This window comes from Drosophila kikkawai, chromosome 3R, assembly GCF_030179895.1.
Source record: "Drosophila kikkawai strain 14028-0561.14 chromosome 3R, DkikHiC1v2, whole genome shotgun sequence".
In the NCBI taxonomy this organism is placed as follows: domain Eukaryota; kingdom Metazoa; phylum Arthropoda; class Insecta; order Diptera; family Drosophilidae; genus Drosophila; species Drosophila kikkawai.
Genome location: NC_091731.1, coordinates 7,841,970 through 7,869,017, shown reverse-complemented (window position 1 = coordinate 7,869,017; position 27,048 = coordinate 7,841,970). Strand labels below are relative to the sequence as shown.

At 38.8% G+C, this 27,048-nt stretch overlaps 3 protein-coding genes across 7 annotated transcripts; 2 read left to right on the top strand and 1 right to left on the bottom strand.

Moving 5' to 3' along the window:
• Positions 1–11,216: 11,216 nt before the first annotated feature.
• repo (reversed polarity) lies at positions 11,217–14,650 on the top strand. The gene is made up of 2 exons (XM_017178919.3): positions 11,217–12,403; positions 12,947–14,650. The coding sequence occupies exons 1-2, from the start codon at positions 11,481–11,483 to the stop codon at positions 13,866–13,868; spliced, it is 1,845 nt and encodes a 614-aa protein (XP_017034408.1). The 5' UTR covers positions 11,217–11,480; the 3' UTR covers positions 13,869–14,650.
• LOC108083186 (ribosomal protein S6 kinase-like 1) lies at positions 14,620–18,366 on the bottom strand. 2 transcript variants are annotated; one of them, XM_017178885.3, is made up of 4 exons: positions 18,041–18,365; positions 16,242–17,975; positions 15,989–16,177; positions 14,620–15,922 (listed from the first exon to the last, which is right to left on the bottom strand). In XM_017178885.3, exons 1-4 carry the CDS (start codon positions 18,134–18,136, stop codon positions 15,893–15,895), a joined length of 2,049 nt encoding a protein of 682 aa, XP_017034374.1. In that variant the 5' UTR covers positions 18,137–18,365; the 3' UTR covers positions 14,620–15,892. The 2 variants fall into 2 exon arrangements, with proteins under 2 accessions (XP_017034374.1, XP_017034373.1); XM_017178884.3 differs by having other exon boundaries at positions 14,620–16,177; positions 18,041–18,366.
• A 491-nt stretch (positions 18,367–18,857) lies between these two features.
• 14-3-3epsilon (tyrosine 3-monooxygenase/tryptophan 5-monooxygenase activation protein epsilon) lies at positions 18,858–25,486 on the top strand. 4 transcript variants are annotated; one of them, XM_017178889.3, is made up of 4 exons: positions 18,858–19,053; positions 24,316–24,785; positions 24,850–25,030; positions 25,110–25,486. In XM_017178889.3, the coding sequence occupies exons 1-4, from the start codon at positions 18,990–18,992 to the stop codon at positions 25,163–25,165; spliced, it is 771 nt and encodes a 256-aa protein (XP_017034378.1). In that variant the 5' UTR covers positions 18,858–18,989; the 3' UTR covers positions 25,166–25,486. The 4 variants fall into 4 exon arrangements, with proteins under 4 accessions (XP_017034378.1, XP_017034377.1, XP_017034376.1 ...); XM_017178888.3 differs by having other exon boundaries at positions 25,098–25,486; XM_017178887.3 differs by having other exon boundaries at positions 18,859–19,053; positions 25,095–25,486.
• The last annotated feature ends 1,562 nt before the right edge of the window (positions 25,487–27,048 follow it).

Here is a 27,048-nt window from a genome sequence, read left to right as displayed (position 1 = left end):
AGTATTAGTATTGCGAGATCAAAATATCTTTTTCAGACTATTTAAAAGTTAATTTACAAACGTTAAGACCGACTGCATTTCATTAATGCACTTCGCGAACGGTATATAAAATAATACGTGCACGAATCTAATAAAATAAACGACTCTTACCTTGCTTACCTCTCTTTACATTTCTTATTAGTATATTGTTGGTACAAAAATTTTAAGACAAAAATGAAAGTAAAAAACGAACATGTAATAAATAAGAACGAAAAGCTAAGCCAGCACATTATAAATTAAATTCACATATGTTTTTATACCCTTGCAGGGTAATATAATTTCAGTCTGAAGTTTGCAACGCAGTGAAGGAGACCTTTGCGACCCGTCGATCTAGCAATGCACTATGGGGTTTTTGACTAGTTTTTGTGGCATTAATTAATAACTCGGTCAGTTTTGTAGATATCGACATGAAACTTTACCAATCATCATTATTTGTCCCTAGGCACATATAGTATAAAAATCGTTTGGATCAGGAAACTATATCCTATAGCTCCCATAGAAACGATCGGGTAAAACTTAAGATAAATTAATGAAATTTAAGAAGCTGAAATTTGTTGCTCTTTTAATGCGATATAGCAATTTTGAACTAAATCGGATAACGTTTTCCCTAAGAACTAAAATAACCAAAATACCGGAAATCCGTGTTTTTCTATACAAACAGCCACCAAATTGGCGTTGAAAACAGTAAGGTTATCTAAGAAAAATTCGAATTGCACCAATAGTGCGGAAAAGTGCACGATAAGACTAACTGCTTTTTGCTCAGAATTGACAACGCTACAACATACACTTGGACGCATTGAAAACTAATGCGAACTTCTATTTTAAAACTCTTCCCAAAGTTGAAATTTGTTTCTCAAAATTCAGCTTAAGGTGCATTTATAAAATGACAAAATGTCAGTATAAACACGCTCAATTTAAACAATTAATACTTTTAACATATAGTTAAAGCCTGTAAAATCAGTGTCCATTAGTTTTTTCCTTTGCAAATTGTGTCTTACACGAATAGTTTAATTTCAAAGATCACTTCGTAAAAATTGCAAACTTAACAGACGTGCTTTCGAATGCAATAGCTGACTTTACAGCTCTGTTGCTAACATATGCTGTTAAGTATTAACATTTATGTATGAGGCATAACAGTTCGATGTTTTGTTAATACAATCCCACTATTTTTTTTTTTAATTAAAGAACTTTTAAAAAATGATTAAATGCCACAAAGTGCAATGTCCGGCATTCCGCCTGTCCTTCTAGCAGCCTTTCCGTGTTAACGCAAACTAGTTCCTCAGTTTTAAAGCTATCTGAATGAAACTTTGCATATAGTCTTCTGAATACACTCACTGCCGGATATGACGACTATATCATACACTATATTATATTATATTATATGAAATTATAGATAACTTTTTAGAAAAAAAATTAACTTGGCTGTTTTTCAAATAGCTACTATATAAACGATCGGTAGATGTACAGAAAAATGTAAAGCTGCGAGTGTAAACTGTAACTGTCGAACTGTAAATCTAATATGTACATACATACATATGTTTGTATAGGTAAAATGTAATAAAACGTTGTTTTGTGTGTTTTTCAGCATTTAAATTTATAAAGTTTATTATATTTAATATTTAAATCATAATATAGTTGTTTTATTATACGATTAAACCTTTTTTTTAAATTTTATCAAAACCAAATTATTATATGCTATTTATAAATATACAATTATTATATGTATATTAAATTGCTATGAAGCTTTCAAAATCCTTTGTATGTGTATAATGGTTTTATAGCAGTTAGGTTTCTTAAAATTAAAACGATTATTTTTATTATTCTATACAGCCCATCATCAAGTTTTAAAGAAAAATAAAAACAAAATATTATTTTAAATTCTAAATCATTCATGCGCTCTAGAAGTACAGTCACGACCAAAAAATCTCATGTAAATTATGGCAAATTCATAAGGCAGCCAAAAGCAAAAGTGCATAAAGCAATTTGAGTCAACGTTTGTGATCATTGCCGGGTCAGATGTCAGAACGCCTCACATCCGTCCCTACAACGTGGGGATATATCATGAAGAAGCGGGTTCGGATGATGACGAGAGAACAAGCACAGTAACTAGAGAGTGCGGTCCCCAAGTGCCATGAAGAATTAACGAAAATGGGGAAAAAACTATACATCTTCGTCAGGTCAGGCAGTGGAATAGCTAGGGGAAAGTCCGCGTCCGGGAACGTTTACGGTTACAGCTTGCAGACTTTGTCTCGTGGGCAGTAGATTTCGAAATGTACACTTGGAAATAAATGCACATGAAACCAGAAGATGAACACTCAAAAGTTCGCTTAAATATGATAATTAATCTAGCTTAAAGTAAAAAAATAGGTCACCGATATGTTAGCTTTAAGGAGTTGCCGATAAGTAAGCAACGCTTCTTACGAATTAAGTACTTCGCCTTGTTAGTTTTGCAATTATTTGCTCAGTGTAGTCATGTGTCGAGGTTTTCCTCTTCGTCTTTTATTCTGTTGTTTTTTTCTGAACGCTGAGAGAGTGAGAACGAATAGCGACAGCCGAGGCAAAAGTTGAACTAAAATACGAAAACTATTTGATATTTTATGCGGGATTTAAATTGATCTTAACGAAGCTTAATTGGACGCGTCTGTATGGGTGAGCCGTGCTCTGGACTCTGACACGGGTGTCCATGTCCGTGTCGTGCGTGCGTGTGTGTGAGCTGAGCTTGAGCCCGCCATATTGGAATTTCGTTGTGCGAATGGACCGTATTCTGGTACTTATGTATGTATGTACATATATAGCGCAGGGAATCGTTGACACATATACATACATATTTATATAGAAATGCTTAACAAAAGTCGTCGTGGTCTCCGTAATATGTGATAATGCCGATGCCAGCGACAATGAGGGAATGTCGCTTATTTAGCTGTTGTAATTTCACAGAAAGAAAGCCGGATCATTATCGATCGTATGTTGTTATAAGATACAATTTGTGTATATATTTCAGATTGATGTTATCGATAGTTAAATTCATTACCTCCATATATAATTTAGCCATAATTGATTGATTTACTTAAATATTTACATTTAATTTTTTTTTAGGTATGTTCTTATACATAAATCAATCGAAAGCTATTAATGTCAAAAGAATGCATTTAAATTCTACCTAAAAAGACTTTAATATAATAAGGACCAATAATATCTTGTATTTCCTATTGATGTTGTAAAGGTTAAAGGTTTTACCCAAGCAGCTTGCATCTCATAAACTCTATATACATACATAGAGTCCGAAAAAAATATGATCCCAAGTCATACACATATCAAGTGCTTTTAAATTGTACTTTTATTAATAAAACAAAATAAAACCATTTTCTCTGTGTTTTAGTGATGTTACTGATGAGACTCCTACCCGTGATGGGCTGTCATATCGGTGAGACGACAACAATGATGATTATGAAGATGGTGCTGATGGGTTTGAGTATCTGTCTGCCCCAGTCGGTGTATCTTGCCTGACTTTCCGGCCGTCTGCTTGTACATATGTACATATGTAGTAAATGTGTATATTTTAATCAAACAAAATATTCAACTTTGCCTGGTAACGACAACTGTACCATATATTATCCATTAAAGCGACTCTATCCATAATGATTTGAAATAGAATATGCATATTTACGGCTATTTTCACTTTAAAAATATATGACATTTCGATTTTGACGCATACGCTGTCAGATTTGCGAGACGAATTTTCAAAAGTGGATTCTCCAATACATAGTATTTTTACTAACTTTGCTTGGGAGTAACTTTTGGAATATTTAGAAACTTTGCTTCATATTAGTGACATGTTTTAGAAATTTTGATACGGCGCCTTAAACGAAGTTATTGAAATTTTAATAAGGATCATTATAGCCACACTATACATATGCCTATGTTACTCAGGATAAATATAGATTTCCAATGGTGAAACATTTTTGAAATTGGCCAAGTAGTTTTTGACATTAGTCAATGAGATGAATACACACAAAAATAAATATATCTTTCCTCTTTATGTGAGTAGTATGATAAATATTAAAGTGAATCAAAACCACTTAATAGACAAATGAATAGGAACTCAAACCAAACTTTGTTTAGAAAAATAAACTTTTGGGTAAACAAGTATGAAATTTACAGTGTGACCGACTATTCGATACCCCGCTTTTTGAATAAAATTAAAAGATACACGTACGTGTATAATTTTCATTGCCGAATCGATTTTATGAAAAACTTAAACCCCCTAATAGGACAAATGTAGACGCTGTTTAATATGCTTATTATTCGTTACACCGTTATTCACTTAAGGGGGGGGGGGGGTAAGGTTAATTCGGTGCAAAAATGCCCACTTTTCAATAAAATGTTGTGGCGAAACGGCTGAAGTTAGCTTAACAAATTAAACACCATATAATAACACAACATTTGGACAGTTTTTGATCAATTTTGTATTGAAAAATATTTAGAGGTAAAGGAGTTATAGGGAATCTCCCGAGTCGCCTCCAAAAAAAGTTGGTTTGCGGTGTACATCCTAACAGTCCACAGAATCATCCGATCTACAAAAATTATACCTCATTCGTTAAAGGATAAGTGTCCCGAGGTATTCACGAAGCGTTTTTATTTTTAAAATTTTTTCCCTATTTTTTATCAAAATTTGAAGTCAAAACCCCGATTTTTGACTAAGAAATTAAGTTAATTTCTTAAATAAAAAATATAAGAAAATTAAAAATTAAAAAAAGCTCGACGTGAATACCTGTAGAATTATCTAAAGAAGTTATGTTCCAAATTTCAAACCGATTGGTTTAGTAGATTTTGAGTTATCGTGTACACCGATTTTCAAAATGGCATTTTTCAGGAGAGCGCTTTAAACTTTGTGATTCTCATGCATTGAACACCAACCGACCTTCGTTCAACTCCGCATAACTTCGTCAATTTTACTATGATCGATGTAAAACTTGGTCACAATGTTCTTAAGATATTGAACTTTCAAAATAAAAAATAAAAAAAAATTTACGAAAAAAAAAATTAAATACCTTACCCCCCCCCTTAAATATACATACCATGGTTGCGATTTGTAGGCATGGCCAAATGTTTGTTTTATACCTTTTGGGAATTTGTAATATTCTTTTTTATAATATATACAAGATACAATTAATTGATACCAGCCATTTGTTGTTAAAAAATGTTTTAGCACATTTTTAAGAAATTTAAAAATCTGGAAAACCTATCTGGTACAATAAATTCTTTGGCCCCCATTTGCACCCAAGTCTTGCCCGCAGCTCAGAACTCTTTTATTGATACAATATCTTAAGATGACTAATCTTCAACCTCATTACGAATTCATCCCCTCCTTATTACCTTTATCAAAATATGCCTCCCTAAGTTCAAGGATCGTGGCAATTGACTTTTGATCCGGCCCAAGATGCTATCTCCCAGACTGTTTCTTGCTATTTCTTCCCCGCTTTATCCATACTTAGCCCACATAATTGGCGCCTTCGCCAATGCAAAATATTGTCTGATTATTCACACGCAACGAGAGGCCTAGCACCTCAACCCTCGACTCCTGGCCCTCAGATAACCATCCCTTCCTTCTGGGTTGCGACCCAATACCCACAGTATGGGGTGTATGTGTATTATTTGTTTTCATCTCTGCGATGATCGCGTGTCCCGCGCCCATTCCGTTGAACTCTCGATTCCGATTCTGTTTGCCCGCATTTCGGAACCTGCAAAGCCGGAAAGTATCGAATTGTTCCGTACTCCTGTCTGCGTATGAGAGGGGGATTTTTCTGTAGTTTCCGCTTGGAATTCGATGGGTTTTTTCTTCTATTCGCTTACGGTGAATATGGGAAAATTGTTGATCCTTCGTGGGTTCCTGGGAAGCCGAAGTTTCTCGGACATTTCCACAGGTCAAGATCAATGCGGGTTTGGTGTTTGAAGCACACTATATATTTATATTTTAATTGTTTCTAATCTAAGTGCTTTTTATTGTTCTATAAATAGTTTACTATACTTTATTACAAGTTTTTTTTCTGTAAAGAGATTTTTTAGTTTTTACTAGCAAATTTTTAAAGATTACAAACTCAAGATTACCAACTCAAGAGTTTTCTTAAAAGTTGTACATGTTTTTTTTAGAGAAAGTGTTTTATGTTTTTCGTTATATTGTCTTTTTTATACCCATGCAGGGTATTATAATTTTAGTCAGATGTTTGCGACTTAGTAAAGGATACATTTCCGACCCTATAAAGTACATATATAATTAACGAACCGAAAACACTACTAATTCTGAAAAATCTTCGTCTGTACCTTGCCAATTCGAAAACAAAAAGTTTCCATCTACGTATAAAAAAAAAACTAATTCTGTTGACATGTTTGTTTAATGATTATTCAGTTTTACAAAAAGTAATTTTGTTAATGACTCGTCCGCGATGTTACATCTTTGGTCCGTAAGCATCATTTTGAGAGCCGAAAACGCCCTTTCAAAGCTCACTTGTGTTGCAGGAACCGAGTGCACCACCTTGGCCAGCTGATATGGTAGAGGTTTGGGTACCGAAATTTCTTTTCCTCCCAATACTCCATAATATTAGAGGTCGAGGAAATTGGCTTTGCACTATAGCCATCAATTTCAGCAAATCCTTTTTTTGATTGAAAATATTTTATTTTTTTACTTATATCTAATGATTATCTTTAAAAATAAAATAACAAATTTTAAACATAAACATTACCATTTAATTTGTATAATATAACTTATAATGATTACGGTGCCTGGTTTTGACTACTCTTACTGCTATATGTATATGTACATAAGCCGGAACGGGTCGGATCGGGTGCCTATATCAAATACATAGATGCAATAGAAACGATCCACAGTAGCTCCTTTTCTCATTTAGCGTTGCAAAAAGCATATCTTTTGAACCAAATAAGATAATCGAATAATTTAAACGGCATTGGAAAGGTAATTGGTGTAAAATGTATATATGTACAGCATAAAGTACCACGCCCACAAATACGCCATTTTAAAAGGTATCAAAGTGAAAAAATAATTTTTTTTTTCAATGAAAACAATTTTTTAAAAATATTTTTTTTTCAATTTTTTATGTTTATTTTTATGTATTTGCTCAAATAAAAATAAATTGAAAGCTGAAATTTTTCACAGTGTAACCGCCACGCGCTACAGTTAATATATTTCTTGGAATGTATGAAATTGTGTCGGTATTTTGGTATATTTCACCATGAGTAGCTTTGGTTTATGTAGTTGCATTTTCGCAGACGCAGCTCGACGCAGCCGATGAAAGTTAATTCTGGTCCAGGAAAGATCCACGTAACTTGTAGACATAGTGTAGTCGATGGCTTTCATCGGCTTCAGACGTTATAGACTACTTTAGGCAGAAAAAGGTGAAAAAAATGGACACCTGGCAGGTAGCGATTTACCTGTACAAGCCCAAACCAAAGTGCCGTTTTTTTGGGTTAATTAACAGTTTATGAATGTATCTATAATTTAAAGTAAAAACCATGACCATTGGTTTTATGGTTTTTGTGTAATATTACCTGAAAGTCTACCATTTTACCCATTTTTTTTGGTATGATGCAAAAAACAAAAGAAAGTTCAACTTTGAATGCTCATATCTTCTACAAAAAAAAACTTAAAATTGATTTTATTGCAGATTCTGAATGCTTGGGAAATTTTCTGTCGAATAAGTATGGTTAAAATTGTTTTTGCGAACATGACTTTTTTGATTTTTGCAACGCTAATTGTTCGAGAGGCGCTACTGTGCGATCGGTAAATTTTAAGAAAAAAATTATAATTTCGTTGTTTATGAACTAATTGTCATCTTTTTAATAGGAACGATCGGTAATCTTAGGAAAAATGTTTTGTTTTGTACTTATTTAAATTTTAAATCTAAAGTATACCTATTCTATACTATTTAAAAACATATTTTTATATTTGATAAAAACAAGTTTATATGCTATGTATAAATATGCATATATTGTATTGTATATATCCCGATTGCAAAAGGAATCGATTCGTAAAATCCAATTGCAAACTGCAAGGGTATACATACACACATATTTCACTTAGCCGAAGTTAGCTTCTTTTTTTGTTTACTATCTTAATTAAATATCGATTTCTATTGGTCATATTTCTGATTGAAATTAAAAGCACAAGAAATTAACATTAACGAATGAATTCCGTATCTGTCACGTTCGAATTACTAAATTTGCGTTTAAATTTCTTGAATGTTTAAATTAAACACTTGCAACAATTATAGACCCAGGCAAAAGCTTTAAGTTAACATATATAAAAAAATCGAAAAATGTAACACACATTTTTTTTACTTTGAATACGAACAATTCGACAGAATAGAAATGCCCATATTTTCATATTTACAGATTTACAAAAACCGTTTTGCAATCAAAGCTTTACTTTTTTTCTCTATAACTGCCGATCGATCCTGTTCTGAAGTAATACTGGTCATTTTGTATTATTTCTGAATTTCGCTTTTAATTTTATGAATATCTATAAACTATATCATATATGAACATAGTTAGCATAGGATCAATTGGCAGATGTATAGTGGTGAAAGTAAAACTGTAACTGTATCTCAAATAAGAAAATGGGTTGAAAACAGCGAAGTTATCATTTTTTGTATTATTTTCCTTATCGTTCCTATTGCAACTATATGATATAGTCGTCTGATTTTCGTAAAATTAAAACTCAAATTCTAAACTAGTACAAAATATCTCAAAAAGGATGAAAATAAGTTTAAATAAGCAAAGTTATAATTTTTTTTTTCTAAAAATTTTTCAATTGTTTCATAAGAAATTATAATAAAAAATTTAAAAAAGTTTATTATAAAACTATAAATTAAAAAAAAAAAAAAGTATACATTTTTTTTTTTAATTTAAAAATGTGATTTTTGGGTTCGTCTGTTTTTGATTCATAGAATCATGTAAGAAAATGTTCAAAGAAAACTCTTAGAAAGAAGTTATTGCACATTGAGCGAAATTCTGAGCGAAAAAATATCGCTCAAAAAATGATCATTATTTTTTGATCGGACTTTTTTCGCTCAAAATAATAATTATTATTCTTTGAGCGATGAAGTAAATATAAAATTATAATTATTAATGGCAAGTGAAATATATTAAAATCGATAGATAGGTAATCATTAATCGTTGATTTTTATTTTTTTACTTATAATAATTACGTGCCCTGCTTTTTATACATTGTAATTTTTTATGGATTTTAAATAACGACTTTATTTGTTTATTAATTATTACATTAAGATATAGTATTGTTGTCACTGTCAGAAGAACAATCGGAAAATAAATAGGAAATTTTATATTAATAATATTAATGCAACTTTCAACATCCACCAATCTCAATATCTAAATATACATTCTATATAATGTGTATTTGTTCCCTTTTCCAAGAGGGTTCCTTGACTTCCTTAACCCACATGATTTCGCATCCTACCCACCTCCCCATTCAAATGTCCCATGAAATCGTTGCCTTTACCCAATTGAGGCATAACTTAGACCCCGACTAAGTCGAGGTCTCGGGCTCGCAGCGATCAAAGTACCAGCATTTGGCCAAAAGGTCACACGCATCTCCTGGAACAAGCCAGTCTTTGGGAGGGTGACACGCGCTGTGGGAACAGCAGACAGAAGTGGCAGAAGACGGTCGCAAGCGTGCCAAGCTAGCCATTCAGAGGGTTGGAACCACATTACTCCTCGGGGCGTTGGTAAAAAGTCAAAGGATAATTGTTAGCCCAACATGTGTGAAGATGTAGGTGAGTTTTTTGCCGATGATACCGTGAACATGATCGGTATAGCCCTTTACGAAGCAGAGCTTAAATATAAGTGAAATTGAGATACATTTTAAACTGGGGCTGTCAAAGGGACAAATTTAAAATTGACAAATACCTTTTATTTTTAAATTTGAAAATTAATTTTGATAGATTACTTTTTTTATTTTATATTATATATTTTTATGACGTACCCAAAAACCTGTTCACACAAGCCCTTGGTCGAAAGATAAATACATTTGGTTGGCTACAATTTGACCTCTGCTCTTTTGGGGGCTTGGGGCTTACCTCGTTCCCTATGCACTAAACCTTCCATTTGGATTATTGTAAACGTGTCTGGGAGGCTACACCTTTTTCCCTAAAAAATTGCCCGAAAATTGTTTGTATGGTAGTTTCAAGATATTTTGGTACGATCTGTCCCGACATACTGTAACTCCCTGCCTTAAGAATTTGCCATTAAGACCAGACAAATCAATACATATTAATAATGACAGCCAAGCTGTCTCGATAAACTGCAGGTCTCTTCAAGAGATGGCTAACTAGCTCTCTATTTGCTTAATATGGGTTCCCAGACATCGGGATACATAGCCACTGACTGGCTATTTCCTTTTGGACAAGGCAAACTGTATACACATGGCCACTGGCAAGCTAAACATTAAAAATCTACATATATGTATGTATGGTACAGGCAAAAATCATTCGATTCTGATTGGTAAGACATGGCCCGTGATAGACATCAAATGATAGCAAAGGATAGTCAGACCTCCGATACATATGTAAGTACCTACCTGAACATAAGTTTCCTTCACTGCGTTGCAAACTGACTAAAAGCATAATACGCATTAAAAGGGTATGATAAATGGGTCTTACACTTAATAATTTTTATAATTTTTGCTCGAATCTGCACTAATAACGGGCATCAATCTCAAGAGAAACCTTATTCAAAATCGTCTTCTGAAAATCCGTGAACTTGTACGACGTGCACGTGCTCCCAGGACCCTAAACTCGGACGCTTTCTTCAGTCGTTCCCAGAGAAACGCGGAATCTTCTGCTGGTAGCAAGCATTCCGGATCCGAGGACGTAACCAGAAACTGGTGGCAGGCAGCTAGACCCAGTGAGGGTAACAGAGGGAAACCACACCCCGAAATCCCGCGAGGCAAACGATTCACACGCGCCAGCATGAAACGCACAATCCAGCTAGAGGCAACGCGCCATCCCGCTTGCGCCACTGCTACAGCCGCCATTGGTGGACAGCGATTGGTCGCTGCCGGTGCTGCTGCTGTGCTGCCGCCTGCGCCGGTATAAAAGGGCAATCATCGCCAGTTGCCGCGTCAATTAAGCCCAGGGATTCGGACGGAGAGCAGCAAGTTGCCAAGAAGTGTAAATTGAAAATCCCAAAATCGAAAAAATAATTAATTAATAAAACAAGAACAGCACGAGAACATGTTTTCGTGAAAGACAATTAACTGATTTGAAAAACGAGAAGACAAACCTAAACCATTTAAAGTTGCAAAGTGAAGCGAAAGCAAAGCGAATAATTAATTAAAATTATAATCAAATCAAAGCTAACATTTGTGTACGGTGCGTGGTGCTAGTGTAAATTGTGCATCTACAGCTAGAATGGAGCACGATAGCTTCGACGATCCCATCTTCGGGGAGTTTGGCGGCGGTCCGTTGAATCCTTTGGGCGCCAAGCCACTGCTGCCCACGACGACGTCCATGCATCCCGCTATGTTGGGCAGTGTCCACGAGCTATGCAGCCAGCAACAACAGCACCCGCAGCAGCAGCAACGACTGCCGGACTGCAACACAATCCTGCCAAATGGAGGTGGAGGAGGAGCAGCAGGAACGGGTGGCGGAGGATCACCCAGCTACGTGCCCAAGCTGGACTTTGTGAACAAGATGGGCTGCTATTCGCCAAGCCAAAAGTATGAGTATATCACGGCTTCACAAAAGCTCGTGGAGCAGCACCAGAATCACCAGCAGCCGCACCACCATCAGCACTATGCAGTTACACCACCGCCCAGCCACAATGGCATCCTGCTCCACAAGCAAGCCACCCAGCAGCAGCAGCAGCTGGTAGGCATTCTGGACTACCATCCGCTGAATGGCAAGATGGATTACTCTACATCGCCCAAGGATCACTATGAGCCGCAGCAGCAGCAACTGCAGCACCTGTACGGTGGCAGTCCGCACCATTTGGATCACCTGGATGGCAGCGACGGCCTGCTGCAGGACTCCTCGCCAGTCATGATCAACAGCGGAGCCACGGCGGGCAAGCTCAAAAAGCAAGACGAGATGTGCGGACAAATGGAGACGGTGGTTGGTGCTGGAGTCAGTCCTCCCGACAGCTCAGTGGCGGTACTCAACGGTGGTGTTGGTGGTGGGACACCTAATGGCGGCAGCACCTCCTCGGCCCCCACCAATGGTGGCCAGGGGGCGGCTGGAACAGCGGGCGGCGTGACGACAGCTACCCCCAAAAAAGACGGCAGCGGTGGCAAGAAGAAGGGCGATCCCAATGGCATCAAGAAGAAGAAAACGAGGTGAGCAATCGCAATGGCTTCTTACTGCCAATTAATTTAACGACGGGAAATCAATGAAGTTATGTGCACCAAGGCAATAATATCATTTATTTATGGTACGAAGCCACGGGGCGTATGAGTAATTACTAGTAAGGAAATGGATAAAGTCACTTGGTGTAAGACACACAATCTGGAGGGTTGATCATTATTGATAAATATGTTCTGTAGATTACATTTTCAAATGCAGGAACTGTTCATTTTTAGTTAAACTAGCGAATGATTTTGATATAATCGGGTTGATTTAATCGTATTAAGACACCTTGCTTCTCTTAATATTGATTTTACAATAAAATCAGCATTAATAAATGAATCAATTGAAATGAGACATCTTTAATACCATTCAATAATTTTAACAACATATATTCTGCGAATTATTACAACATATTTAATTGTGATTTCCATAAGATTTGCAACATTTAAATACTCTGCTAGGGTATACATTTGTGGGAAAACCAAACCTTTTAGCTAATCATATTTGTTTTTTTATTTAATTTTATATTTCAGAACCACATTTACTGCTTACCAGTTGGAGGAACTGGAACGGGCCTTTGAACGTGCCCCCTACCCGGATGTGTTCGCGCGCGAGGAACTGGCCATCAAACTGAACCTAAGCGAGTCCCGTGTACAGGTGTGGTTTCAGAATCGAAGGGCCAAGTGGCGCAAGCACGAGCCGCCACGAAAAACGGGCTACATCAAGACGAGCACGCCGCCAACGGCGACACTCAATCCCGGGACGCTCGCGCCGCCGTTCACAAGCTATCCTCAGACGACAACGGTGACGCCACCGGGCAGCATGGACAGCTGGACCAGTTACCAGACACCTTACGAGCTAACTCCCCAGTTCAGCCTGCTTTCGCCGGCGGCCAGTCCGTATGGCACCTACTCCGGCCAGTATGGCGCCTACGTTCACGAGAGCCAACTTTTCCCGATGCGGCACTATGAATACGGCAGTCCCACACGCATGGAGATGAGCGCCACCTCCGGTTCCGTGGGTGGCAATGCAGAGGAGGCGGTGGCCAATGGCGGAAGCTACCAGCCGGCCGAGCTACAGACCGCCCAGCAGCAGCAATTGCCCGATGGCACTTTGGTTACCGTCCATGCCCACCAACAGCATCAACAGCAGGCTCAGCAGCAACTTAACGGCAGTAAATATCTAAGTGGCGAAGAAGCCAAGTACGTCCACCTGCAGTGCCACCAAAGCGGAGCGGGCCTGGAGCTGAGTCCCGGAGCCAGCTGTCACCTGGTAGAGGCCCAACCGCAGCACTATGTGACCTCGGCGGCTGCCGCGGGAGGGACAGGAGGCGGCGGCAGCGGGGCAGGCGGAACCAGCAGTGATGACAACGACAGCGGCGGCTTGCAGGTTGTGATCAAGAGCGAGGAGCAGCAACAGGCACAGAGCTACGTCCTGCCGCCTTTTTTGCACTAAGGGAAATGCTCACACACCGGCGTCACCAGCAGCAGCACCAGCCTCATCGCCGCTGGGCCACGCCCCCCACGCCAGGCGTCCGCCATTTCCGGAGGCCATTTTAAACGGGAGCGTGGAGTGTGCAGCATTTCAATCTGGATTTCCCAGGGCTAAATCTGGGCGGCTCCAGAAATATAGTCATACGCCAAGAATTAGGGGGTTACACCACCAATACTACTCAAAAAGTGAGAGGTTACAAAATACTTTAGAAATATTATTGTTGATTTCTGTAGATAACATCATCTGCCAAATTGAGGAGGTGGGATCTGATCCAGATTTTAGTTCAAATCGTGGAATGCCAACTACTTACATCTTCGACTGAATTCCCTCTCTTCAACGGCATTTGTGGTGATTCTCTTATTGTCCGGTTCCACAGACAGTCTTTCATAATGTTATGGGTTCCTTTTAGGTTTAGTTATGCATGTTGCAACAACAACAGAATCAACAAGTCTTGCCAAAACTTAACGAGGTTTTTGTTTCAGCCTAAGTATAAATTAGTTAAAAAGGTTCACGGGCTCCCCAACCAGCCAAATGGGCGAGCCCAAGCCACCAAAATGCATTCCAAATGTGCCTTATTAATCGGTGAGACGATCAGGTACTGGCTTGCCAGCTAAGGTCCTCCGCCGTTCACAAATAAAAACTTAGTTATAGAGTTAACCCAATGCTAATCTAAGCCTCCCATATACTGTTGTGTATTTAGACAATAAATTGGTTATTTTCTACATTGTATATTTAGCTCCCTTTGGCTTCACAAAGAAATATTACAAACTAATTTATCCTCACCACCATTTGTATATTGGATTGAAAGTGTTTGTTTACCTACGTTTAAAGCTAGTTTAAAATTATAATTATATTTTTAAGCAATGAATACTCTCTAGGTCATTTTGGAAGTGTATATAATAGACATCTAATAAATTGTATTTTTTACCAATAACAATCGAGCGTAATGAACAAAACAATATACAAAACAAAACAAAAACAAAAAAAAAAACAAGAAAGGAAGCTAACTTCGGCACGCCGAAGTTTGTATACCCTTGCAGATATTATTTCATTACATTTTACCTATACTTATTATGTTTACATTTTGACGGTTACAGTTTTACATTCCCAGCTTTACATTTTCTCTACATCTACCGATCGCTTCTATGGCAGCTATGTATATGATATAGTTGTCCGATTTTTATGAAATTTATACCAAAATTCTAGAATAATAAAATAAGCTTATATCTCAGAGTAGATTAAAATTCGTTGAAAAACAATAAAGTTATAATTATTTTCCTATTAATTTCCCGATCGTTCCTATGGCAGCTATATGATATAGTCGTCCGATTTTCATGAAATTTTTATCGAAATTCTGAAATAATACAAAAATGCCATAAAATGGTGCAAAAATGTTGAAAAACAGCCAAGTTATAATTTCTAAAAATTTATCGAACATTTGTATGGCAGCTATATGATATAGTCGTCCGATCCGGCCCGTTCCGACATATATAGCAGTGAGAGTATATAGAAGACTATATGCAAAGTTTCATTCGAATAGCATTAAAACAGAGGGACTAGTTTGCGTAGAAACGGACAGACGGACGGACAGACGGACGGACAGACGGACGGACAGACGGACGGACAGACGGACGGACAGACGGACGGACAGACGGACAGACGGACAGACGGACATGGCCAGATCGACTCGTCTGTTGATTCTGATCAAGAATATATATACTTTATAGGGTCGGAAATGTCTCCTTCACTGCGTTGCAAACTTCTGACTGAAATTATAATACCCTGCAAGGGTATAAAAACAAACATAAAAAGCAGCTACGCTTGGGACAATTCCCTTGACGACTTTGTTATCACAAAAACTATGAAATACGGGGTGATCTAAGAAAATACAGAAAGTTCAGATTCTTGTTTTAAATATTTCGAAAATTAACTCAGAAAAAAATGGTTTTCTGTTTTGGAAAGGACAATATAATAGTGTATCGTCCTCAATTGATGTATGTAATTCTGCATTCATTCTGAAAACAAAAAAACTCAAGTCAAAGAAAAAGCCATTACGTAGGATTAGTTCCCTCCTCCCCAACCTGTTGCCAATTTATGCCCTTAAAGAAGGGATGCTCTCGTATTTGCTCGTAATCCAACCGCAACTCAGGAGTTAGTTGCAGCAGCTGTTCCAGCAGGTCTGTCGCATGATCGGATATCTCTAAAGGTTCTGTGGGATACTGCACACAACCATAGAGCTCTAGTTGGCCGGGGTGTGTCGTCTTGTAAGGCTACAAATAAAATAATATATTAAAACAAGATTCTTCAAGACTCCTCAAAATCGTATCCACTCACCACCCCCAGTAGGAGTTGATAGAGCACGACGCCATAACTCCACCAGTCGGAGCGAAAGGTCAATGGTCGCTCTGGGGCTACGAAGTGATTCGCTAACGCCTCCAAACTTAAAGCCTTGTGCACATAGTTGTCATCCGAGCTGATTCCCTCGTTCTGATAGAAATATGTGAGCAGCAGTTGGCCCTTGTCGCCCAGCAATATGTTGGCCATGTGCAGATCCCGCAGTATTACACCTTTTCCATGCAAACTGTGGATAGCGATTGCAAGCTCGCAAGCCCATTGTCGTAGACACTGCTCCGGAATGGGCTTGTTTCGGGCTACACCGTCCAAGTACGCCCCCCGTTTTCTATGCGTGACAAGGCCAGCTTGGAGGTTGCTCAGTGTATTGGAGACGGATTTGAGCAATTGCTGAGAGCTACGCACCAGATCGCTGACATCGCTTTCCGCAGTAAGGGGTTCCTGCCTTTCCTCTTGCTCCGCCGGAAAGAGCTCCGCGTAATCGACACATTTGCTGCTTGTGGGCGTGTAGCTCTGCAGGTAATCGTAGAGCCTACCGCCCTCTGCCTGTCTTAGCAGTAGAAAGATCTTCTGATCCGACTGGAAATACGCAAGCAGTTTAACCATATAAGGCACTTCTTGGGGCAGAAAGATGCTCTGGGTTAGCGAGTTACTGGCCGGCTTTTCGATGCCCTTCATAATGGTTGCCGGTTGCTGTGGCTTCGTCACACACTGCACCTGCATCACGCGCTCCTCGAGTATATGCAATACCTTGTATCTTGCCAATTGGTTCCAAGGGCATTCCAGCTGAGTCACATTCTCGCCGTCCGTCATGTCTAGCGAGAGCTGGAACTCCAGCTTTTTTATGGGACAGTTGCTGCCTAGGAAGTTGGCATGAATCTCTTCCGCCCGCGCTAAATATTTGGCTATCTTCGCTTTGGCAATAAACCTTCGCTCCTCGTTCGCATCCTGTTTGGCCCCTTTGAGAAGGAGATCCACGCCGTGTTTGTACCGCTCGTAGGCTTCGACGTAGTTTAAATTGACCTCCGCTTGGACGGCGTGGCTAAATTCCAGAGCCGCCTCGTAAATGTAGTCGCTGTCTTCGCTTTCGATCGAGGCCATGGGCGTGAGAAGACGTAAATAATCCCGCTTCGTCGATGCCTCCTCAACCAGCTTGGATTCCGCGTCGGTTTTAGTTTCTTTTTCATCCGGCTCACCGTAGTCGGCCGGCGACGGCTGCTCCTTATCGCAGCGAGGATCCAGAGGCGTAATGCCGCCTGCGTCATGTGGGTCGTAGGGCAAATCGAGTTTATCGCAGATGTCCGCAATTGCTCCCCCTCTACTCCTAGAATCGACACTACTGCCTAATCCTCCGCTGCAACTGCTGTCTGCGCCCGCCGTCTCCAGCCGCAAGGATCGTTCTACATAAAGCTTCTTAAGCGGCGAGCCATTAGGAGAGGGCGTCTCCTGGAAGAACTGCGTAAAAATGGCGCACTTGTACAACGCCGGATGCAGGGCGGCAAAGTCGAGCAGCGTCAGTATATACTCCTTGCGGCGTTGAATCACAACTGCATCGAAGCGCTTAAAGTAGCTGCTGTCCGTGGGAACGGGCAACTTACCCGGCAACTGGAGGCTCTTGTGTCGCCGGCTCAACTCACGGTGTAGTCGCTTGACGTCGTGGAAACGCTTCCACACAACCAGACAGGTAAGGGCTTGCGGCACCGATCGCGGGAAAACCTGTGAAAGACCAAGACTTTGCAGGTGAGTCCGTTCTACTTCCTCAAATCTCCCATTAAACTCACAATCGACGTAATCTTGTAGATGGTGTAGCCGCCCTTATGCTCCTGAGCGTCCGCCACAGTGAAGCTGTGGATCCATCCACCCAGGTTGAGACTCATTTTGGCACCTGCTACTAAGCTGGCACCTTACTTTACTAACATTTTTTCCATTATGTGTTTTTTTAGTTTTTATCACGTGGACGTTTGGTTTGGCCGCAGCATTAATAACCGCAACATACACACTAATATAAACTCGATAAGGTGCTAGGCTCCCCTGTGTTACTCTATATTTTTGTTAGTAAAGTTTTCAAAATAAAATCCGCAGTTCAGTAATAAATGTAAATAGGTGATAATGTGCCCGCCGGCTTAATGTAAAAAATTCTTTCGAAAGAGCGGATTTCCTTCTACACAGCAACTGGTCACACTTTAACGGCCTATGCTGGAAAAAAAAATTGTCGATATTATCGAAATTTAGTTTTTTTACGCGGTAAATAACAAGATATTTAATGAATAATACCTGTAACTTTGAAACTTTTCTATTCCATTATTCCATAAAGAAAACAAATTTAAGAGTGCCCTATAAATTAATTGATAGCTAACGATAAAGTGGATAGTAAGACGCCTTTAAGATATACAAATTTATGTTCACAATTTCCCTTGGAAATGTATTGTGTTGTATGTATTGAAGCTTGTAAACAGCATACATTTAATTTTAAATTTAAATTAAAATTTAATGCACTCGCTTGCTATCGAAACTAAAACAACAAAAAACGATAGTGGTTAAACCAAATACTCGATATATCGATAATTTCGGGCGGGTTTTGCCCAGCTCTAGGAGAAGTAGAGAAAAAGAAGGCGACGAATCAAAGGCAAAAGGCAGGAAGCAGCAAGCAAAATCGACGCCGCACGTACCGGGAGCATTTAAATAATTTTTTCTGTGGATTAATTTAACCGAAAAGGCTTCAACAACACAATGACTGAGCGCGAGAACAATGTGTACAAGGCCAAGTTGGCCGAACAGGCCGAGCGGTACGACGGTGAGTAGACGAAAAAAAATGTTGAAAATTGAGTAGGGAAAATTTTTTCGTCAGAGGAGCGCCAACGTTTGGGGAGGGGTCCGCTCAGATCCGTTGCGTCGTCGCGTGGTCGCTGAAAAAATCGCCCCAAAATGTCTGCTTTTGCGTCAAAACTTCGCCAATTGATGGCCGACGAAAAGTCGCTAATGGAAAATTGAGAAAAAGATGGAAATTTTCAATATTTGCTTGTGTAGGTGCAGCGGCAGAAGTAGAAGCGACGCAGCGTCGCCGTCGATGAGTAGTATTTCTGCGAAAACGAACGCCGAGAGCAGAGCGATGAAGAAGCAGAGCGAATGGCAGAAGACAGACGATGACGGTGGCGGACAGAGAGAAGAAAAAAATGTAAAACCTGATTTTTACCGGCAAAAATTCGCGTGGTTTTCGCGAAAAGAGAAAGAAACCTAATTGCGTATTATAATTTACAGCAAGGTGGGCCAAATAGTTTTTTCTGGAATAGTATTACCGGTCGGGGGCAGGGGTAAAATAAAATTTTGTGTATTTAGCGTTGCGAGCGAGGGCTGCGCGGCCAACATTTTCCTTTTCCTCCATGTTGCTAAGGGCTGTTTGTAGCTGTAGCGTTTCCTCTATTAGGTGTTGTCAAGGCGTAAATTTCTAGAAGGAATCGGCGTAGTTTTGTGGATTAACTATATTAAAGTTTGTGGTATTCTGCAGCTCCACACCCAAAATCAATGGGGTTGGAATGTAAGGCCGCCCTCTCTGTGACCCTTCCCCCCTTTATTTCTTTCTTTTTTGTCCGACGAAATGTGCTTTTCATGCGCAGCAGCGGCGACGGCGTTGCGAAAAATCGATGAATGAATCGATTGTGTCTCAGAGTTGTCGCCGGCCTCCCTGTTCTCTCTCCTCTTTCTTTCTGGCTTTTTCGTAATTGGTTATTTATGCAAATTAGTTGCGGCTAGTTTTAATATTTTTCTTAACTTTGGGCTCTCCAGCCAGTTGGCAACTCTGTCAGTGCAAAAAAAAAAATTCTGTTGCTCTCGCATTACTCATGCTCACGCGCATGTATGTATGTGTGCCTGTGTGTATGCGGATGAGTGTACGCCGGGAGCTTTTATTGTTGCTGCTTATTTTTAATTAAAAATACTCCAATTAATTAAAAAAATGCCTCGAAATGCAAAGCGGAAAGAGCCGGAAGGGGAACTGATCAACGGTTGGCAGCGAATTTCGGCGTTTGCAAAAAGCGCGCGCTTAACAATTTCTGATTGCCGCTGCATGCGTTAAAACGAGATAACTAGAGTGTCGGCGTCGCGGCGGCACAGTGCCTGGAAAAGTTAACAAACAATGAGTGCTTTTTTTGCCATATATTAGGCGGCTGTAATTGCAACAATACTATGGATAATTGTCTGCAAAACTGACAACATTAACGGGCGGCGTCTCTTCTTCGACGTTGCCGTTTTTGCTGCTGTTCTAGCCGCAAAGAAGTCAATCAACTATTAGCAGCCACGGCTCGCACACAGACGCATACTGGGATATTCGTGTCTGTATCACATGTTTGTCTTCTTATTTTCGCCTGCCTGGCGTTGCCTCTGTGTATGTGTGTATGCATGGAGCACTTGGCGTTGGCCTTGTCGCACTTGGACTGTTGCGGCGCTCAATGCTGGAGCACCTATACCAGTGTGATCGGGGGAGAGCACACGCACACACTAGCAGGCTAATGCCGCCAGCCGGCTATGTCTGCGCCCCAATCTGAACTTGCCTCGCCCCCTGTCAGAGCCCCCTCCCTTTTATATACACATTAACGTCAGCCTTTAAGTGTGCTTTCTCAGGTGCTGCTCCCGCACCGCACTGCTCCTCCGCCTCCTCTGCGTCTCTTTCTCCCTCTCACTCGCCGCGTTCTATCTAGATTTTTTTTCGAGGTCGTGCACTGCTTTTTTCCGTTGATGTTCGTTCCCGTCAATGTCGTCAATATGCGAAAAAAAGAGCGTACATAAGGTTGATAGATGAGCACTGGAAAATTGGGGGCGATAGATAGGATAGGTGTGTTTTGTTTGTTTCTCTTATTCTGTATTCAAATTGCTGGCGTATTTAAATGGCCATTCTCTGTTGTTAGTTTTCCCTTTGTATAATTACACATTTTTCCTACTGTAACGGTATGTGCGCATGTTTTTTCAGTGCTGCCCTTACGTCACGCATACAAACGCAAGACACACCCATACACACACTCCCAAGCGGTTTTGATAAGGGTGGGCGACGAATTGGGGAGGCAGTGTGCAACTCTTGCTACATTCATAACCTTTTAGTCCCTATTTCGCCTAAATCTTTTATTGTAGCTTGCGTGACTTTTTTTGTTTGTTTTTTTTTTTTGTGGGTAGTTTGGGTAGGCTTTGGCGGTTCAATCTTCTATCAATCAATCTTCTGTAGCAATCTTCAGGGAAATATCAGTAAAGATATTGTTTTCCAAATTATTCGAGCGAAAGCCCGAATATTATGAAACTATATTTACGCAACTACCTGCCAAAATCACTGTTAATAGAAATAATAGTTTTAATTAGAAAAGACACAATAACGTTTTTTCACCTTATATGCATTGACTTAATGCTTAAAAGGGATTTATAATAAATATTTACTTTGGTGCAAAACTACCCTCTTTTCATAAAAATTTTGTGACGAAACAACTAAAGTTAACTTAATGAATTAAAAAACCATATAATAACACAACATTTGAACAATTTGTTCTAAATTTTTGTATAAAAAATAATGACAGCTCTACGAGTAATAGAGAATCTCTCGAGTCCCCTCAAAAAATGTTGGTTTTCGGGGTACATCCTAACTGCCCACAAATAGATCAGATATTAAAAAACTATAATTCATTAGTTAAGTGTCCCGAGGTACTACCGTGGCGTTCTTATTTTTACATTTCTTTCTTGCATTTTTATTAGTCTGAAGTCAAAACCCCGATTTTGGACGATTTAAACTTTTTGATGCTCTTACATTGATCACCAAACGACCTTCGTTCAACTCTGCATAACTTCGTCGATTTAGCTATGATCGATGTAAAACTTAGACACAATATTCTTAAGATATTGAGCCGTTAAAATAAAAAAAAAATTACGGAAAAATAAATAAATACCTTAGCACCCATTTAACAATTATTATTATTGGAAAATAAATATTCATTACTATCGAGTCTGAAATACTGACAATTTTTTAATATTTACTATAAAAATATTACTACATCTTTGAATTTATTGACCACTGCTTTGCGAGCCGTTTGAACGTCTCGAGTTCGTTGATTTGTTATATTGTGTCGTGGCCATATCGATTTTCGGTATAATATTTGGAGATTCGACTTGCGCGCATGTCTTATATTTGGTAGTGGAAGTACCTAATTGTAAGCAACACGTCCTATACTTAAAGCTGGTTCTTGGTGGGGTTCAAAATATCCCCACATTGAACAACTTACATCCTTCGCCTTCTGCTGATCCCCCTTATTTTTTCTTATACCCTTGCAGGGTATAGTGATTTTAGTCAGAAGTTTTGCAACGCAGTGAAGTAGTCATTCCCGACCCTATAAAATATATATATTCTTGATCAGCATCAATAGCCGAGACGATCTAGATGTGAATCTAAGACTGTAACTGTAAAACTGTAAATATAGTATATAAAATTAGATGTAATGAAAGGTATTTGTTTTTGTTCAGAATATATTTAATTAATTATAGTATATTAGTTATTTCAACCCCAAAATATACGCACGAATGAATCATGACGCTTTGATGCTCATATATAGGATTATACAGTGTGTTTGTGCGCGAAATACGTCAGCAGCTGACTGGGCTCAATTGCGAGCAAGCAAGCGGACGAGCCAAATGGAAACCTGCAAAAATTATGAGGAACGCTGCAATTACAATATTTGTATACCCTTGCAGGGTATTATAATTACAGTCAGATCTTTGCAACGCAGTAAAGGAGTCTTTTTCGGACCCTATTAAGTATACATATCTGTTTAGCCATGTCCCCGTATATCCGTTTCAACGCAAACTAGTCCCTCAGTTTAGAAGCTATCTGAATAAAACTCAGCAGATAGTCTTCCGACTATTCTCACTACTATTTATGTCGGAACGGGTAAGGACCTGGCCTGATTTGAGTACAACAAAATATTTAAAATAAAAATATTTTTGATAAAAATAAAAATTATAAAAAATTATATATGATAATTTTTTTTTTTTTGCTTAAATAAAATGCCCTCAGATTCATAAATTTTATTGCTTTTTTCAAACTTTCTTATTCCCATATTTCCATCATCCGTAATTTACAGGTAAAAAAAATGTGAAAATTGTATATTTTTACTCAAATCTAATGATTATTTGTGAAGAAAATAGAAAAAATAAATTGATTTTTATATTTGAAAAATACAAATAATCATTTTTTACGATCCCTGATTCATATACATGTCTTATATGTCTCCTGTTAGTATTTCTATTAGTTGGACCAAAATGAATCGATTCGTAATGATCCAATGGCCTTTACTTTCCTAACTTCCTTTCTCGTTTAGCTGTGATTTGTTGTGTATTGTCTGTTATCAACACAATGTACACACCAAGTAGTTGCTTTGCATCTGTGCATGTGATTCATGACGCGCTTTTTTAGGCTGATGATGCCAGTTAGTATAAAAAATGTGTGCAACACTGCCGGGCACCGTTATCGGAGCACCGGCTGATTGTTGTTGGGTGTGGGTGGTAGGCGGTGGGGGGAGTATCCGCGGCGTAATGACAGAATCGGTTAAATCGGGCGTATAAAACGCAACGCCCAGACCATATGAAGAAGTTACGCGGCGGCTGCATGAATTATACACATATATTATCATGGATTGGGCGTGTCGCACCGATAAGAAAATGGGAATATACAAAGGCTAGTCCTTAATTAGATCTGAGGGTAATCCAGGCGACAATTACTAAAAATTGATTAAATGTACATAATTATATCTACCAATAAATAAATTGAAAATTAAATTGCAGCCTATATAATTATGTCTTTTTAATTCAGTAAAATAAAAAATTGTATATTTTTTTTAAAGATATTGTAATGTTCGCTAAAAAGCGTTTGGACTTCTGAGCATAACATTTGATTATTCATTTTAGCGGAATAGATCTTTTCGTTGTTCCTTGGGAAGCGTCAGCAATTCGTTTTTGTTTAATAGCTTTTACTAACATTCTAAATTTGTACTTACTACCTATTCCGTACTCTTCTGTATGCCGTCTGCAGAAATGGTGGAGGCCATGAAGAAGGTCGCCTCAATGGATGTCGAGCTAACTGTCGAAGAGCGCAACCTGCTGTCGGTGGCGTACAAGAATGTGATTGGAGCACGACGCGCATCGTGGCGCATTATAACTTCAATTGAACAGAAGGAGGAAAATAAGGGAGCCGAGGAGAAGCTGGAAATGATCAAAACTTATCGAGGCCAAGTGGAGAAGGAGCTGCGCGACATCTGCTCGGATATACTGAATGTGCTGGAGAAGCACCTCATTCCATGCGCCACATCCGGCGAAAGCAAAGTATTCTACTATAAGATGAAGGGCGACTATCACCGCTATCTGGCCGAGTTTGCCACCGGTTCGGATCGCAAGGACGCGGCGGAGAATTCGCTGATTGCCTACAAGGCGGCCAGTGATATTGCCATGAACGATCTGCCACCAACACACCCCATTCGCTTGGGATTGGCATTGAACTTCTCGGTGAGTGGGGATTGACTTAGATTTGGATTTTTTCTTATCTTTGGCCCAAATCTCTGCCGTACAGGTGTTCTACTATGAGATCCTCAACTCGCCGGATCGCGCTTGCCGATTGGCGAAAGCCGCTTTCGACGATGCCATTGCAGAGTTGGATACGCTGAGCGAAGAGAGCTACAAAGACTCGACACTCATCATGCAGCTGCTGCGGGACAATCTCACATTATGGACGTCCGATATGCAGGCAGAAGGTAAGTTATCTATAACACAGTCTAAATCTATTAAGTTCTAAATGATTACTATTATACTAAGAAGTAGACCCCAACGCAGGTGATGGCGAGCCCAAAGCAGAAATTCAGGATGTTGAGGATCAGGATGTGTCGTAATTTAAGTAACCCCCCGCCCTTCCATTGAAAAAACACATTATATACCTTCTAAAGTAAATATAATACCATATAATATATATGCATACAACAACAACACGACAGCAAAACAACAGCAACAAAAAACTGGAACCAACACGGCATCATCATCCGCAATCAATACAAGACAACAGTAGTAGCAGACGCGGCAGGATCATCAAACACAAACAAGAAACAGCAACAGCAGCCAACAATTATTCAACAACATTTAACAATAAACAAGAGTGGAAAACGAAACAGCACAAAAACTCACAGAAAAAGAAAGAAAAAACCACAAAAACCAAATGTTTCGAAAATTGGGGCGTCATTTTGGTGGGCGTGGCAGTTGCTGCGACAGTATAAGGAAGATCACTGCGAGAAAATAAGTAGTCGCATGTCTGTTTCATTGTCTCCTCCGTCTTCGTAGGCCAGAAGAACACAGCGAAAAAAACTCTACTACAATTAAAAATTTTGCATTCGAGAAATCAAGCATTATATTATATTTAAATAAATATTATATTTAATTATGAGAAGCAAACAACAAATAACAAATAAATTTCATTTAAACCACAAAAAGCAAAACAAACAAAACAATTGAGAAACAATCACGAGTAAAATGCAAATTTTCATCCAGTTGGCATGCATTCATTTTTAAACTAATAACAGAAAAAGTCACACAACAGCAACACTTAAAATACAACTTTAATTTTAAGCCAATAATAAAAAACGAAAACAAAGAAATAAAACATAACGAAAACAAAATTAATAAGCGCAAAATAAAGGTAACAAAAGCGTAAAGTCGAAAATGGAAGGAAAAATACAGCAATTCATTTAAATTTAATACGAATAAAAACGAGTAAACCAGGAACCGAAATAAACAAACAGAATGAAAGGCCGAAATAAAGCTAAACAAAAACTATTTAAAGTGAGAAAAGGGAATGTTAGTTAAGCGACAATTCAAAACGAATTCTTAAGCTTAAATTTGTATGTATGTAAGTGTATTGTTCAAAGACTAACACAAACACACTCACTCACATTCTTGCCCTCATCGAAGCCAACGCTACCGGACACACAAACGAGAGATCTTTTATTTATCTCACCGTCTCCTTGCTCTCATCGCACACATCTATCTTTTGACATAATTAAATTTCAAATCGAACGGTATTTTCGTTAACTTGTAGTCTTTCGATAAGTGAGTTTCGTTTTACGTTTTCCATTCGCAATCGCAAACATTTTTTCACATCATCTCTTAACATTGCGCAACAAGAGAAACATATTAATAATAATAGAAAAGTATTTGTAGTTGCTAAAATACAAGAAAAACGAAAACGATAAAGAAAAAAATCAACAGTACATATATATATAAATTTATATATATTGTATACATATATACTTGTATATTTTCTATGCCTACCACTTATGTAATTTGTAGAGATTTCAAATTTTTCAACCCGAAAATCCCCGAATTTAAAAAGTCCTCAATTCGGCATATAAAACAGAAAATTCTCTCCCCCCCCCCATTTTCCACCAATGACAGAAACTGAACTGAAGGCGCGCAACACAGACGAGAAATATTTAATTTAGCTTAAAGTCTAAGAACCGACGAAATACCCCAATAGCAGAACGAACACCTTTCATTTAGCGTGTTAACGAATGACAACAAAAAGGGAACATTTCTGCACGAGTTTCTTTAACACATCCTGCCTTCGTGTGCTCCTCTTTTCGATAAAGGAGGCGAGTAAACAAGATGACAGACGAGGAACAATTCGCAGGCGCTGAAGAGACCCGTGCTGAAAGTTAATAAAGCATAAATCAGCAGCAGCAACAATAACCGCAACGACAACCGCGCAACATTCTTGAACAGAACA